This window comes from Tamandua tetradactyla, chromosome 16 (assembly GCF_023851605.1).
Source record: "Tamandua tetradactyla isolate mTamTet1 chromosome 16, mTamTet1.pri, whole genome shotgun sequence".
Classification (NCBI taxonomy): domain Eukaryota; kingdom Metazoa; phylum Chordata; class Mammalia; order Pilosa; family Myrmecophagidae; genus Tamandua; species Tamandua tetradactyla.
Window position 1 is genome coordinate 27,228,000 of NC_135342.1, and position 17,098 is coordinate 27,245,097.

At 39.7% G+C, this 17,098-nt stretch overlaps 1 protein-coding gene across 4 annotated transcripts in view; it reads right to left on the reverse strand.

Moving 5' to 3' along the window:
- ZNF570 (zinc finger protein 570) overlaps positions 1-3,961 on the reverse strand; it is a 45,523-nt gene extending 41,562 nt beyond the window's left edge. The window contains exons 1-3 of one of the 4 annotated variants that reach the window (XM_077133447.1): positions 3,639-3,960; positions 3,144-3,243; positions 2,255-2,338 (exon numbers count right to left, since the gene is read on the reverse strand). In XM_077133447.1, coding sequence (XP_076989562.1) covers positions 2,255-2,287 — 33 coding nt within the window. In that variant the 5' untranslated portion in view covers positions 2,288-2,338; positions 3,144-3,243; positions 3,639-3,960. Of the gene's footprint in view, positions 1-2,254; positions 2,339-3,143 lie in introns of all 4 variants that reach the window. The other 3 variants (XM_077133446.1, XM_077133451.1, XM_077133448.1) reach the window with 3 other exon arrangements.
- Positions 3,962-17,098: the final 13,137 nt, after the last annotated feature.

A 17,098-nucleotide genomic window follows, 5' to 3' on the forward strand; every position in this document is an offset into this window, starting at 1 on the left:
TAAATCTCATGAAATCAGACTTTATCAATCATCATCCTTTTAGATTATCCACCAGTTCCTGGTAGATATCAATTCTCTGTCATTCCTTAGACACCACAGCCCTGGTTTACTGCCATTCTCCCTAATGCTACTTCTATCAAATTTTGCAGTCATTTCAATATCCATTTAAATGATCTTCCCAGCATCTTGGCCTCACAGTTCTCTGACCCCTCCTTCCTCCAATAATCTTGTTCTCTACACTTCTACAGTCATTCATTTCCATGGCCATGCCCCAGACCTTGACATTACTTGTAAGTTCCAAACCCTCCATGATATCAATATCAATTGTCATACTCTGAGCTCCCCTACTTATAGTCTAAATTGTGTCCTCCAGTACCCAAATTAGAACAATTATTTGATCCAACCACAACATACAACTCATTGATCTTAACATGTTTTCACTGCTCCTCATCCCCACAAATAGTACAACCATTTGTTATAATCACCCCGTGCACAAATCTTCAATGCCCAAGTCCCTCTCTCACTTTACAATTCTCACTTGGTAAAATCACAGAGGTCGCTCAGCCTATTTTGTGTCTGTAACCTGTACAGCTGAATTTTTCTGAACTTTTCATAAACCACACTGACTGGATCTTAGTTTAAATTCATGATCACTAACCTCAAGCAGGCCAAAATGCTGCTTAAATGACACATCTCCTTAGTCCATGCATTCTCCCATTCTCCTAAAGGACCCATGTAATACTTTCCCCGATTTCCTCAAACCTCTATACGGTCTCCCCCACGCTCATTCTCAGCTGGTGATCTTGCTTTGTTTCACTAAGAAAACAAAAGACATTCAAAGAGAATCCGCACAACATCTGCCCATCTACCTATATCTATGCCCATATACTTATATAACTATCCCTATTACTATGAATGAAAAGCCCATTTTCCTAGCAAAGGCCATCCCCTCCATTTCTACACTAGTCTTCAGTTCCTCTCACCTACTCAAGCCTGCTCATGGTTCCTACAATTCCCTCCTCTCTCTTCATCTTCAAATTTCTTTCTATTAAATCTCTAACATCAGCCTACAGACATACTCTCATTTTTATAAAAATCTGCCGACAACACTTCTCCTTAAGTTACTACCCATTTCTCTCCTTCCCTTACAGCTAAACTATTTGAAAATGTTGTCCACTCACTCCATTATTTCTATTCCATCCATGGAAGAGGAATGACCTGACTTACATGTTAATACAGTCACTCTGGCTGCTCCTTTAAGAACAGACTAAACGAGGGCAAAGATGGAAGTAGAAAGAGTAGCCAGAAGAATATAACAATAATCCAGGTAAGAGATGATGGATCAGACCAGAATTGAAATGGTAGGGGTGGTAAAAAGCAGTAAGAGTCTGATGTATTTTGAAGGTAGAAGAAACAGAACTTCCTGATGGGAGATTTTTAGCTTGAGATAGAGAAGTATGTAAGAGTTTGCTAATTGGTTTCCTTGTCCCCTTCAGCTTATTCTCAGTAGCAGCCAGAGTGACTGTATTAAAGTGAGATTCAGATCATGTCACTACTAAGTCCCTCAAACCTCCAATGGCTCATTTCACTAAGTTAGTTTTGAGATGTTTGAGTTTGAGGTATCTATAATGCAACCAAATGGAGATGCTGTGCAGGCAGTCAGATATACATATCTGGAGTTCAGTAGAGAGGTCTTGCTATATACATAAATTTGATAGTTGCTGGCATATACATGTAAAGTATTTAAAGCCATGAAGCAGGATAAGATCACCAAATGTAGATTGAACAAAGAAGAAGATCAAGAACTAAGTCCTGCAGCACCCAATGTAATAGATACTTAAAAAAAAAAAAACTGTTGAATGAATGAATGATATTTGGACAGAGAATACAATGAAACAGTTAGTCTGTATCTGTATCTGGGGAAGAGCATTCCAGGTAGAGGGAACAGCAAGGTCAAGGCCATGAGTTAAGAATGTACTCAACACACTATAAGGAAGCTAATGTGGCTAGAGCTGAGCTAATGAGTTAAGGACAGAGTGAGAGAAATTGGATCAGGGACTAGATTATATAGGGCCCTGAAGGCCAAGACAAGAACTCCAACATTTATCTTGAATGGGATGGGAAGCCATTGGAGGGTTTTGAGAAACAGCGTGATTAGTTACCTAGAGAATTTTCAGCAAAAGTAAAGTTAATGTCTGCTTGTTTTGAAAAACAGGAAGGTATTTCAGCGAAGAGAGAAAAAATACCAACTCACCTGGTACATGGCTTTAAAAAATCCAACAGCCATTCTTTTCTCCTCCTGGTTCTTCTCTTGGGAAATGGCAGTGTCCTTAAATGACTGTGATGGTGAAGAGAATATGGGAAACTAGGCTTTCTTTACAACATCCAGAATTACCAGCCTAGAATTTCTAGGCTTCTCTTTCTTTCTGTTCCACACTTCTCTCAAATAGAGAGCATGACGGTAACCTGGGAACGTGTTTGTACGCAAATTAACCCTGCCCAAATCACTTCCTAATTTATTATTTTAACAATAACACAGTTTCTCTAGATTTTACAGATAAAGGCTCTGAGAAACATAGTCATTTACATAAAGATACATAGCTAAGAACAGCATCAAGATCAAATAAAGGTCAGCCTGACTCTCCACTAGATCAGAGATGCTAAAACTTGGTGGGCAGCAATTAGCTAGCTTTAAAAGATAACTGGGTGGCACAGTCTCACTCAGTCCCTCCACATACCCATAGTCTTAAACACTGCAACGCCAATCACCGTCTTACACACACCACACAGTCAGATGCCATAGGTATGGACACAAGTCTCGCACGTTCACCCTCTCCCATACCCCCAGCCTCAAACACTAGCATAGCACAACGAACCAGTTCACTCACACACCCCAGTCACAGAGACCGCAGGTACAGGGGCATTGAGAGTACCCCCCACAATCACCTCTCCCTAGCCCCACACGCTAAGGTATCAACCACTGTCTCACCTGCAACCACAGTCACATAGATGCGACGTGTACAAGCACATCGATGACAGCATCACACTGTACGGTGCAATCATCATCTCACATGTAGTGTCACTGAGGCCGCAAGAACAGGCGTCCAAGTGACTCACAGGCCCCACCTCAGCCCATTCCTTACCTGCAGAACTGAACTCGAGGAAGATCCGTCCCCACGGACTGCTCCGGGAAATCTTCAAACGGGCCTCACCCCTGCCCTCAGAGTCAGACGGAACCCAACCCTGGGAGACCAGGAAAGAAGCGCCTCAGCTGCTCCGGGCTCGGGAAGACACAAAGGGGCCGCCAGCCGATGCCCGCGAGGACCAATGGGAAATGTAGTCCGGGGCAGGAAAAGCTGCCGCACCGGCCTAGCTCCGCTCTGGGTTCAACACCTCCCCCTCCCGCGCCGGGTCCTCCAGCCCCAGCTTCTCTCTGGCTTTCCAGAACGCAGCCCCAGACCCCCGATTCCTGTCAGATCAGAGCCTGGGTCAGCCATGGGAACTGAGCCACCTATACCAGATAGTGTTGCACTGAAGAGCGCTCGGCCAGCCTTCCTTAGCAATTCCCTCAGAGAGCTTAGGGCGGCGGGGTTACACAAAACGGGTGAGGGGCGGGTTCTTAGAATAGCGCTGTGTACCCGAGAAAGTTGAGGATAGAATGCGCAGACGCCTTAGGCTGCTGCCCAAACCCGCCCCCTCCGAGGGAGTTCTTGCTCGCGGACTAGTTACCTCGGAGACAAGAGAGGCGGGATTCGGGTTGAGAATGTCACCTTTTGCCTGTGGTTCTTGTATTTGTGATTTGGTGACGGTGGGTGTGGATGTGTTCCCACTTCCAAAAATAGCTCTTCTACAGGTATCTTCAAGGTACCCTTGGTCCCTACATTCAGATAAAAATGTCACAACTACAAAGAGGCCTTTCTTGATTACGCCTCTCTCCTGGCACACCGTTTTCTTCAGAGCATTTACCATCTTAGGACACGTAGTATTTGTATTTTAATTTCTTTATTTGTTTGTTGTCTCCTCCCCACCATAAGACTCTGTAACTTCAATCTGATTTTGTCAGTTGAGCATGATCCTTAGATTTTGTCACTGTGTGAGAGTGTCTCTGTGAGTACACGTAAAACTCTGTGTGTTGGGACTGGGTGTGTTCTGTGCCTGTAACCATGTGTATGATTTTGTTAGTGTATAGCTTTTTGCTTGTTTGTTTTGTTTTGTTTTGCCTGTGAGGCTGGGCTAGGATAGAAAGGGACTGATTGGTGGAGAGAAAAGTAAGAATGTGTGATATGATAGTGTTTAACAGACGGTGACTAAGAGGGTTAGATTAATGGATATGGATTTGTGTGTGGAATTCTGCCCTATCCCCTTACTGTATGCCAGATGCTGTTTTAAGTGCTGAGGTAGACACAGAGAAGAAGGACACAGAGAAGATCCAAACAAAGAAATGAAGAACACCAAAAATGGTAGCAGACTAAACCTATAAGCTTTTTTCTTACTATTTAAATCATGCTAAATAATAAATTACCATTTAAACAAAAAATAATACTATAGTGAAGGGTTTATAACACACAGAAAAGCAAAATATATGACAATAGCAGAACAAAGTCCAGGAGGGAAGAAGTAAATGGAGGTAAACTGTTGTAAGGCACCTATTTCTATGTGATATAATATAATATCACTTGAATGTACACTGTGATAAATAAAAGATGTATATTACAAGCCATAAAGTAACAACTTAACTAACAAAACAAAAAGTTATAGGTAATATCCAACAAAGGAGATAAAATGGAATCATCCAAAAGAAGTCAGAAAGAGAAGAAAGGAACAAAGAACAAATGGGAAACAAATGGGAAGATGGAAGGTTTATATCAATAATCAGATTAAATGTAAATCATATAAATATACCAACTGAGAGAAAAGGAGTGGAGAATGGATAAAAATGCAAGACTCAACCATATGCTGTCTATGAGAAACCCAATTTCAAAACACCAATAGATTAAAAGTAAAAAGACGGAAAAAGATACACCATCTTAGCAGCTAATGCTTATAAAGAGAAAGCTAGAGTGGCCATATTAATATCATACAAAGTAGATTCCAAAGCAAAGAATATAATAGAAACAAAGAAGGTCATTTCATAATAATAAAGGAGTCAATTTATCAAAAGGAAATAACAAATCCTAAATTTTCATGCAACTAATAACAGTATCAAAATACATAAAAACCGATAGCAAGGAAAAAGAGATAAAACTACAATGATAAGTTCCAATGCCACTCTCTCTATAATTGCTAGAACAAGTAGAAAACAAGCTAGAAAATAAGAGTTGAAAAATACTGTCATTTGACCTAGTTGATATTTAGGGACCACTCCAATCAACAACAGCAGAATATTCATTGTTTTCAAGTGTACATGGAACATTTACAAAAATAGACCATATTCTGGGTCACAAAACAAGCTTCTTTCCACAGTGGAATTAAATTAGAAATCAGTAAATAAAAGATTTGGATAATTCCCCACTTTGAAAACATATAAACTCAATGCTCTGAGTACATCATTGGTTAAAGAAGAAATCAAAGAAAAATGGGGAAGTATTTTGAGCCATTCAGTTCATATATAAAAATCATGGGATGTTGCTAAAACAATATTTAGAGGAAAATTTATAGCACTAAAGGCCAATATTAGCAAAAAAGAAAGTCAGATCAATTGAAAAAAAAAAAACTAGAAAATAGGAGAAAATTAAAACCAATGTAAGCACAAGTAAGGAAATAGTAAAGATCAGAGCAGAAGTCAATAAAATAGAAAAAATAAAAAAATCAATGAAATTAAAATCTGATTATTTGAGAAGATTAATAAAAATAGTAAAACTCTAGCCAGACTGGTCAGGAAATAGAGAAGCTATAAACAACAGGAATGAATGTGGTGACATCACTACAGAGTTTATGGATTTAAAAGAATTAAAAGATTTACAATGAGTAGTTTAATCCAATTCATTCAACAATTTGGATAAATTTTGAAAAATTAAAAATTATCGGAAAACACAAATTATCTAACCTTATTAGAGAAGAAATATTTAACCTGAATAGCCCTGTTTTGAAACTGAATTTGTAATTAAAATCCTTCCTACAAAGATGACTCAGCTGGTAAATTCTGTTTAACTTTTACATAAAAAATTAAAATAACTCCACTCAAACTCTTGTAGAAAATTTGAAAGCAAAGAATATTTCCCGACTTATTCCATGAGTTGTCTAGACAAAGACATTACCAAAAAGGAAAAGTACAGACCAGCATACTTCCTTACTAGAGCCATCAGATGACATGATTATCTTCATATAAAATCAAGTGGAACCTCCAAAAATATACTAGAAATATTAACTGAGTTTATAAGGTTATAGGACACAAGATTAATTTACAAAATCAATCATATATCTGTGTACTGGAAGGAGGAATTAGAAATTGAAATTTAAAAAACAATACCATTTACAATAGTATCTGAGATACTTAGGGATAAATTTGACAAAAGAGTTCCAGACCTGTACATTAAAAACTACAAAACAGGCTTCCAGGAAAATGGTACAATAAGGACAGGCAGAACTCACTCCTCAACCAAAAACTAGAGTACAGTCAGAAACTGTCCAAAACAGCAGTTCTGAGGCTCAGGATACCAGAGAAGGACCACTGCAACATATAAGGAAGTGCTGTATGAAAAAGCGGAGAAATTATGACAAAAATAGAAATGAATGAATTCAAATGTGCCCATCCTGGAAGCCAGTGGCTATGCATCAGCCTGGGTCTTCCGAGCTGGCAAAACATTGTTCACTCCTGGTTCAGCCACTGGCTGGTGAAGTTAACCTTCTCAGTTCCAACATAGCTTTTAGTCTGTCCACATGGGAGTAAGGGAACAACAGCTCCATTGTACCAGCAGAGTCCTCACCATGGTACCTGCAGCACATCTCTTACCCCCAAGGCCACAAGCACCAGATTCTCCTGGGAGAGACAGGGAGGCCCTTCTTTTGGGAAAAGACAGAGAAGCAGAACACTTGGGCTAACAGATGGCTGAAGAAGGAAACCCTCTGGATCCTGCAATCTTGAATCAAATCTTGATGTGGTCTAGACCCTACCTAGCAGGCTACTGTGGTCAAGGAGAGGCAGAATTGTGAGAAATAGGTGACCCGAGACCACTATCTGCTGGGAAGGCTGGAAGAATGCAGTCTGGCAAACTGCTTGTCTGCCCACCCTCTAAAAGACTTCTGAAAGGGCTTGCATCTGCTCCATGAGACCATGGCCCTGGTTTGGTTTGGAAATACTGACAAGCCAAGTGCCAAAAGAGACCTTCAATGTGAACCCAAGCTACCATAAAATCATAGACAAGAGAGGGAAACCAACTTTCAAATAATCTTATCAAGACAATCAGATGCCCAGCAACTAGCAAAAAAAATCACAAGGCCCATCAAGAAAAAAAGAAGATGGGTCAAGTGAAATGATCAAATAAAAAAGTTGGAGGAGTTTTTTTGTGCATTCAAATTTGGTTAGTGCAAGAGTTAAGGGCTATAACAACTTGTTAAAATGTATTATGATACATCACTTTTTGCATATATGTTATATTTCACAATAAAAAAATGTTTAAAAAGTTGGAGGAGACAGAATTTGGAAAAACTGATTAAAGATGTTCAAATAAGTCTCCTAAATAACTTCAGTGAGATAGTTAAAGAGACAAAGGACATCAAGATGGCACTAAAACAGCATAAAGAAGAATTTGAAAGATTCCATAGAAAATGCCATATCTTATGAAAATGAAAGTTACAATAGATGAAATTAAAAACATACTAGAGACACACAACAGCAGATTTGAAGAGGCTGAAGAAAGAATCAGCAAACTAGAGGACAGAGCAATTGAATTAAAATGCCCAAAAGAACGAATGGAGGGGGGAAAATGGAAAAATTTGAACTGAAACTTAGGAAAATGATTAACAACACCAAGCACACAAATACAAGAATCATAGGTCTCTCAGAAGTAAAGAGAAGAGTAATAGTCATGAAGAATGTTTATGAGATAATTGCAGAAAATTTCCCAACCTTTATAAAAGACATAAATATGCAAATCCAAGAAGCTCAAGGGGTTTCTTTGATTTGCATATTTATGCGTTTTATAAGGGTTGGGAAAATTTCCCCCATTATCTCTTCAGCTAATCTTCCTAGCTCTTTATTCTGCTCTTCTTCTTCTGAAACACCAGTGAATCTTATATTTTTTGCACTTTGCATTGTCCTTCATTTCCCTGAGATCCAATTCAATTTTTCCATCTTTTTTTGGCATTTGTTCTTTTGTGCATTTGAATTCAGTCGTCCTGTCCTCTACTTTGCTTGTTTTTTCTTCTGCCTCTTCAAAGTCGTCTGCCTCTTCAAATCTTTTGTGTGGCTCTAGTATATTTTTAACTTAATCCAAAGTATTTTTCATTTCTGTAAAATCTGCTATTGGTTGCTCCCGCAAGATTGATTAGGATTAAAACATGGTCTTTCCAGGGTACATAAATCCTTTCAAATCAGCACACAAGTCAAAAGGGAAAAATCACGTTATAATCTTGATTGACACTGAAAAATCATTTGACAAAATTCAGCATCCTTTTCTGATCAAAATAATTCAAATTTAGGAAACAAAGGAAACGTCCTCAATATGATAAAGAGCATATATGAAAAACCTACAGCCAGCATCATACTCAATAGTGAGAGAATGAAGGACATTCCCCTGAGATCAGGAATGAAACAAGGATGCCCACCATACACCACTATTGTCATAGTTAGGTTCAATATCAACTTGGTGAGGTGGTGGCGCCCAGTTGTCTGGTCAGGCAAGCACTGGCCTATCTGTTGCTATGAGGACATTTCATGGATTTAATTCATGATTACACCAGCTGCATCCACAGCTGATTGGATATGTAATCAGCTAAGGGGAGTGTCCTCTGCAGTGAGTAGTGCTTAATCTAATCACCAGAAGGTTTTTAAGGAGGATTCAGAAGAGACAGTTACTCTTCCAGCTTTAGGTGGTGAGCCTCTCATGGATTTCATCCAGACCCTTCATTGGAGTCACTAGCTTCACAGCCTGCCCTATGGATTTTGGACTCCTCCATTCCCACAGTTGTCCAGCCAGCTGATCCTGAGAGTTCATTGAGGAACTACATCAGAGTTACCAAATTGCAGCCACATTACCTTCTCTTTTCCCAGACCAGAGTTCCTTACAGTGAATTGACTGAGGAAGAGAAGACTTGGGTCTGGTTTACAGATAGTTCAGAACAATATGCAGGTACCACCCAAAAGTGGACAGCTGCAGCACTACAATCCCTTTCTGGGGTTTTCTTTAAGGACAGTGGTGAGGGGAAATCCTCCCAGTGGGCAGAACTTTGAGCAGTGCACCTGGTTGTTCATTATGCTTGGAAGTAGAACTGGCCAGAAGTGCATTTGTATACTGACTCTTTGGCTGTTGCTAATGGTTTGGCTGGATGGTCAGGGACTTGGAAAGAGCATGATTGGAAAATAGGTGACAAAGAGGTCTGGGGAAAAGGTATGTGGATAGATCTTTCTGAGTAGGCTAAAAAATGAAGATATTTGTGTCCCATGTGAATGTGCACCAGAGGGGGAATTCAGCAGAGGAAGGTTCTAATAATCAAGTGCGTAAGATGACTCATTCTGTGGATACCAGTCATCCTCTTTCCTCAGCAACTCCTGTCATTGCCCAATGGGCTCATGAGCCAAGTGGTCATGGTGGCAGGAATGGAGGTTATGCATGGGTTCAGCAACATGGACTTCCACTCACCAGACTGACTCAGTGTCCAATCTGCCAGCAGCAGAGACCCACATTCAGCCCCTGATATGATCAGTCAGCTACATGGTGACAGGTTGATTACATTGGACCACTCCCATCATAGAATGGGCAACGATTTGTTTTAGTTGGAATAGATATGTACTCTGGATATGGGTTTTCTTTCCCTGCACATAATGCTTCTGCCAAAACTAACATCCATGGACTTAGAGAATCATCATGGTATTCCACACCTCATTGCTTCTGATCAAGGAACCCATTTCACAACAAATGAATTGCGGGAATAGGTACATGCTCATGGAATTCTCTGGTCTTACCATGTTCCCCATCATCCAGAGGCAATTGGATTGATACAAAGGTGGAATGACCTTTTGAAAACTCAATTATGGTGCCAACTAGGTGACAATACCTTGCAGGGCTGGGGGTGATGTTCTCCAGGAGGCTGTGCATGGTCTGAATCAGCATCCACTATATAGTGCTATTTCTCCCATAGCCAGGATCCATGGATCTAGGAACCAAGGGGTGGAAATGGGAGTGGCACCACTCACTATTGCCCCTAGCGATACACTAGGAAAACTTTTGCTTCCTGTCACTGAAACCTTGTGGTCTGCTGGTCTATAAGTTTTAGGACCAGAAGGGGGAGTACTTCCACCAGGAGAGACAGCCATGATTCCACTGAACTGGAATCTAAGACTGCCACCTGGTCACTTTGGGCTACTCATGCTCCTGGATCAACAAACCAAGAGGGGTATTACTTTACTGACTAGGGTGATTGGCCCTGACTATCAGGGGGAAATAGGACTGCAGCTACACAATGGAGGTAATGGAGAGTTTTCCATGAATATAGGAGATCCAGTAAGGTGTCTTTTAGTACTGCTATGCCCTGTGATTAAAATAGATGGAAAGCTGTAACAACCCAATCCAGGAAGGACTACCAATGGCTCTCAACCTTCAGGAATGAAGGTTTGGGTTACCCCACTAGACAAAAACCATGGCCAGCTGAAATGCTTGCTGAGGGAACATGGAATGGGTAGTGAAAGAAGGTAGTGATAAATATGAACTACAACCACGTGATCAGTTACAGAAATGAGGACTATAATGCTCTTTTGTTCATGTGATAGTATTTAAGTTGTAAGATATCAAGTTTAAGAGTGAGTATCACTCAAGGACTTGCACCCTCTTCTGGGGAGATTTAGTGTGTTTCCAGTTGTACATGGGACAGTTGAGTATTGCTAGGCAAGGGAAAATATGTCTGTTATTGTTTTCTATTTAGAGATTAAGTATGGTTTAAGGTAATATGTATAGCTGCCAAGTTGACAGGAGGAAGACTGTCATGGTCAGGTTCAACTTGGCAAGGTGGTGGTGCCCAGTTGTCTGGTTGGGCAAGTGCTGGCCTGGCTATTGCTATGAGGACATTTCATGGACTTAAATCATGATTATGCCAACTGCGTCCACAGCTGATTGCATTTGTAATCAGCTCAAGGAAGTGTTTTCTGTAATGAGTGATGCTTAATCTAACCACCAGAAGGATATTAAGGAGGATTCAGAAGAGACAGTCACTCTTCCTGCTTCAGCCAGTGAGCCTCTCCTGTGGAGTTCATCCAGACCCTACATCAGAGTTGCCAGCTTCACAGCCTGCCCCACGGATTTTTTACTCTTTCATTCCCACAATTGTCCAGCCAGCCTCTCCTGAGAGTTCACTGAGGAATTACATGAAAGTCACCAACTTGTGGCCTGCCCTACAGAGCTTGGACTTTGCATTCCCACAGTTATGTGAGGCACTTTGTAAATTTTACATCTATGGACATCTCCTGCTGATTCTGTTCCTCTAGAGAACCTTACCTTATATAACTATTATTCAGTATTGTGCTAGAAGTTCATTGCTAGAGCAATAAAGGTCTGGTATACAGCAAACTGCAAAATGTTGTTAAAGGAAATCAAAGAAGACCTAAATAGGTGGAAAGAATTCCATGTTCATGGATAGGAAGGTTAAATGTACTTAAGATGCCAGTTCTACCCATCTTTGATTTACAGATTCTGTGCAATACCAATGAGAATTCCAACAACCTACTTTAAAGACTTGTAAAAGCTAGTTATCAAATTTATTTGGAAGAAAACAGGGCCTCAAATAAAAAAATATCCTTTGAAAGATAAATGAAGTGGGAGGAATTACACTTCCTGATTTAAAGCTTATTATAAAACCACAGTGGTCAAAACAGCATGGTGTTGGCACAAAGATAGACATATTGATCAATGGAACAAAATATGGAGTTCAGAAATAGACCACGTTCTAGTTTGCTAGCTGCTGGAATGCAACACATCAGAGATGGATTGGCTTTTAATAAAAGAGGATTTATTTTCTTAGTTCTTCAGAGGAAAGGCAGCTAACTTTCATCTGAGGTTCTTTCTTATGTGGGAAGGCACAGGGTGATCTCTGCTGGCCTTCTCTCCATACCTCTGGGTTCCAACAACTTTCCCTGGGGTGATTTCTTTCTGTATTTCCAAAGGCCTGGGCTGTGAGTGCTGAGACGAGGTATGCTGATCTGCTCGGGCTGTGCTACTTTGAGCTCTATCATTTAAGCACCAGCCAATTAAATCAAACATCATTCATTACAGCAGGCACACTTCTGAGCTGGCTGGAGATGTAATGAGCAACAGATGAGGTTCACATACCATTGGCTCATGTCCACAGCAACAGAGCTAGGTACCTTCACCTGGCCAAGTTGACAACTGAATCTAACTAACACAGACCACCAGATCTATGGACAATTGATCTTGATAAGCCTCCCAAATCCACTGATCTGCAACAGAACAATCTTTTCAATAATTTGTGTTGGGAAAACTGACTATCCATATCCAAAGGGAAGAAAGGGGACTCCTCCTTCATGCTGTACAAAAATTAACTCAAAGCAGATCAAATACCTAAATATGAGTCATTATCATAAAACTCCTATAAGAAAATATAGGGAAACATCTTCAAGACCTAGTGTTAGGAGGTAAGTTCATAGACCTTACACCCAAAGCACAAGTGATGAAAGAAAAAATAGATAAATGGGAACTCTTGAAAATCAAATCCTCCTGTCCCTGAAAAGACTTTGTCAAAAAAAATGAAGAAGCAGTCAACTCAATGGGAGAAAATATTTGGAAAACATATATCTGATAAGGATTTGATATCCAGTATATATAAAGAAATCATTCAACTCAACAACAAAACAACAAAGAACTCAACTATAAAATAGGCAAAAGTTATAAATAGACATTTTTCTGAAGAGAAAATTCAAATACAAAAGATTTTCCATTTTCATTAGTTATAAAGTAAATGCAAATCAAATTCACAATGAGATATCATCTCATACCTACAAGAATAGCTGCCATTAAACAAACAGGAAACTACAAGGGTTCGAGAGGATGTGGAGAAATTGGAACACTTATTCACTACATTCGGGATGTATAATTGCATAGCAACTGTGGAAGACAGTTTGGCAGTTCCCAGAAAACTAAATATCAAGTTGTCCTACAGCCTGGGAATAGAACTTCTCAGCTGAGTTGAAAAAGAGTTGAAAGCAGGTTCATGAGCAGACATTTACACACTGATGTTCAATCACCAAAAGATGCAAACAATCCAACTGCCAATCCAACAGACAAGTGGATAATCAAAATGTGGTATATACATATGATGGAATATTATGCAGCAGTAAGAAGAAATGAGGTTCTCAAGTATATGACAACATAGGTGAATCTTGAGGACATAATGCTGAGTGAAATAAGCCAGACACAAAAGGATAAATACATATGGCTTCAGTAGTGTAAACCCACTGAAAAATGTAAACTCAAGAGTCTTAAAATGTAGAATAAAGGGACCTAAAGACAGACAAAAGCTAAAGAAGAGGGAATGGTTACCTACTATGTATAGATTAGTTATTGAGGTTTAACTTAAATATATGAAAATGGATAGATTTTGAGAACGGATAGATGCCATGGTAGTTCATTAGTGGGTTTATAAGTAACAGTGCCATAATGAAGGTGAATTATGATTGAAAGGGGTTGTTTAAAGTCATGTACCTCATCAGTTAATGCTACAAAAATAAATCCGCTCTTGCATGAACTACTTCAAAGGTATGACACTTGTACAAAAAGTTAATAATGGAGGGTATAGGGGAAAAACTTCTTCTTACATGCTATGATCTTTAACTGGAATACATCATTAGTACCACAACAATAATAGTGGCAAATAACTGGGATTGGGAGCAAAAGTTAAGGGGAGTTTTGGATTTTCTCTTTCATGTGGGTGTGTCTGTTATTTTTCTCTTTAGAGCAATGAAGGTTGTCTAAGATTGAGAGGAATTGTAATCTAGACCAAACTCTGAAATCTGTTCTACAACTAATTGTTGCAGTGTACTTTTTTTTTTGAGTGTCTATATTTTATTTTTTTAACTTTTTATATTAATTAAAAAAAATTAACAAACAAAACATTAAGATATATTCCATTCTACATATACAATCAGTAATTCTTAATATCATCACATAGTTGCATATTCATCATTTCTTAGAACGTTTGCATCGATTTAGAAAAAGAAATAAAGAGACAACAGAAAAAGAAATAAAATGATAACAGAGAAAAAAAAGATTATACATACCATACCCCTTACCCCTCGCTTTCATTTACCACTAGCATTTCAAACTAAATTTATTTTAATATTTGTTCCCCCTATTATTTATTTTTATTCCATATATTCTACTCTTTTGTTGATATAGTAGCTAAAAAGAGCATCAGACACAAGGTTTTCACATTCACAGAGTCTCATTGTGAAAGCTATATCATTGTTCAATCATCATCAAGAAAATGGCTACTGGAACACAGCTCCACATTTTCAGGCAGTTCCCTCCAGCCTCTCCGCTACATCTTGAACAACAAGGTGATATCTACTTAATGCATAAGAATAACCTCCAGGATAACCTCTCAACTCTGTTTGGAATTTCTCAGCCATTGACACTTAATCTCATTTCAGTCTTCCCCCTTTGGTCAAGAAGGTTCTCTCAATCCCTTGATGTTAATTCTCAGCTCATTCTATGGTTTTTCTGAGTCCCTTGATGCTGAGTCTCAGCTCATCCCAGGATCTCTGTCCCAGGTTGTCAGGAAGGCCCACACCCCTGGGAGTCATGTCCCACGCAGAGAGGGGGAGGGTGGTGAGACTGCTCATCATGTTGGCTGGAGGGAGAAGGCCACATCTGAGCAACAGAAGATGCTCTCTTGGGGGTGACTCTTAGGCCTAAATTTTAAGTAGACTTGACCTATCCTTTGTGGGGTTAAGTTTCATATGAGCAAACCCCAAGACTGGGGGCTCAGCCTATAGCTTTGGTTGTCTACACTGCTTGTGAGAATATCAAGAATTCAACTTGGGGAAGTTGAATTTCTCCCCACTCTCACCATTCCCCAAAGTGAGCTTGCAAATACTTTTCTAGTCACTGATCAAATCACTCTGGGATTCATCGGGGCATCACTCTGGACAAACCGACAAAATCTCATGTCCTATCTGAGATTCCAAGTACTTATGACATTCAATCAAACTATCTACATGAGTTATATTAGGAAATGCTCTAGTCAAAATATAAATTTTGTAACTAATAAACATTTTTTCTTTAGTCTCACACATAAGATGACATTTTAAAGTATTATCATCTATTTTCAGCACCCTGCAATAATGACATTCCTTTGTTCTTCCTCATGCAAAAAAACATTTTTAAAATTTGTACATTGTACATTTCACTATTATTATACAATGTCTTGGAGTATGTCTATTTGGATCTATTCTCTTTGGGGTACGCTGCACTTCTTGGATCTGTAATTTTAGGTCTTTCATAAGAGTTGGGAAACTTTCAATGATAATTTCCTCCATTAGTTTTTCTCCTCCTTTTCCCTTCTGGGACACCCACTACATGTATATTCATGTGCTTCATATTGTCTTTCAATTCCCTGAGTCCCTGCTCATATTTTTCCATTTTTTTTTCCTATAGTTTCTGTTTCTTGTAGGATTTCAGATGTTCCATCCTCCAGTTTTGAAGACCTATGTTCTGTCTCTCGAAATCTACCATTGTAGGTTTCCATTGCTTTTTTCATCTCTTCTACTGTGTCTTTCATTCCGATAAGTTCTGTGATTTGTTTTTTCAGACTTTCAGTTTCTTCTTTTTGTTCTTTCCTTGCCTTCTTTATATTCTCCCTCAATTCATTGATTTGGTTTTTGATGAGGTTTTCCATGTCTGTTCGTACATTCTGAATTAATTGTTTCAGCTCCTGTATGTCATTTGAATTGTTGGTTTGTACCTTTGACTGGGCCATATCTTCAATTTTCCTAGTGTGATTTGTTATTTTTTGCTGGTGTCTAGGCATTTAATTACCTTAATTAGTTTATTCTGGAGATTGCTTTCCCTTCTTTTATCTAGGGTTTTCTTGCTGGATGAATTTGTTGTCTATCTGTTCTTTGACATTCCGTTCAGCTTTATCTGGACCTTTAGCTTAAGTTTTGTTTAACAGAGGAGAATTTTTCAGTTCTTGTGTTCTTGTTTCTTGTCCTGCTTGTGTGGTGCCTTTCCCCCCCACACACTTAGGAGTGTCTTCTTAGATATTATATACACCAGCCAGATTTTCCCAGACCAAACTGGCCTCCTATCAAGAGGAAAGAGTCACCTGCATCAGTTTTCCCTGAGGGTGAGACCCAGCAGGTTGAAAGACTTTCCTGTGAAGTCTCTGGGCTCTGTTTTTCTTATCCTGCCCTGTGTGTGGCGCTTGTCTGACTGCAGGTCCCACCAGCAATAGATGTTGCAGCACCTTTAACTTTGGCAGACTCTCCCTGCTGGGGGCATGGTGGAGACAGAGGAGAGGTTGTAGGCTGGTTTTAATGGCTTCAAGTTACCAAGCCCTGGTGCCTGAATTCCTTGATGGAGGGATTTCACCTGAGTTGGGCTTCACCCCTCCCCTGGGGAAGGCACAGGCTCCAGACAATCCCCCAAAGAGCTCACTTCTGCCTATGCCTGGGGCAGTTGCAGCCTGAAAAGTCCTGCCGCTGTATTCAGAGGCAGTCAAGCCTTTGTAGATACACAGCCGCATAAACCTGTTTCCTTCTTTTTTTCCCCCCCCTTTTTCTGTCAGTCCTGCCCTGTTGGCGCTGGGGCAACAACGAGCAACTTCTGCTTTGATCAGGTTCACTTAAGCTTGGGGCCTATTTTTAGTAGTCAGAATTTGTTAATTAGTTCCACAATTGGCGTTTGATTGTGCCCAGTCCCTGCTGCTGGTA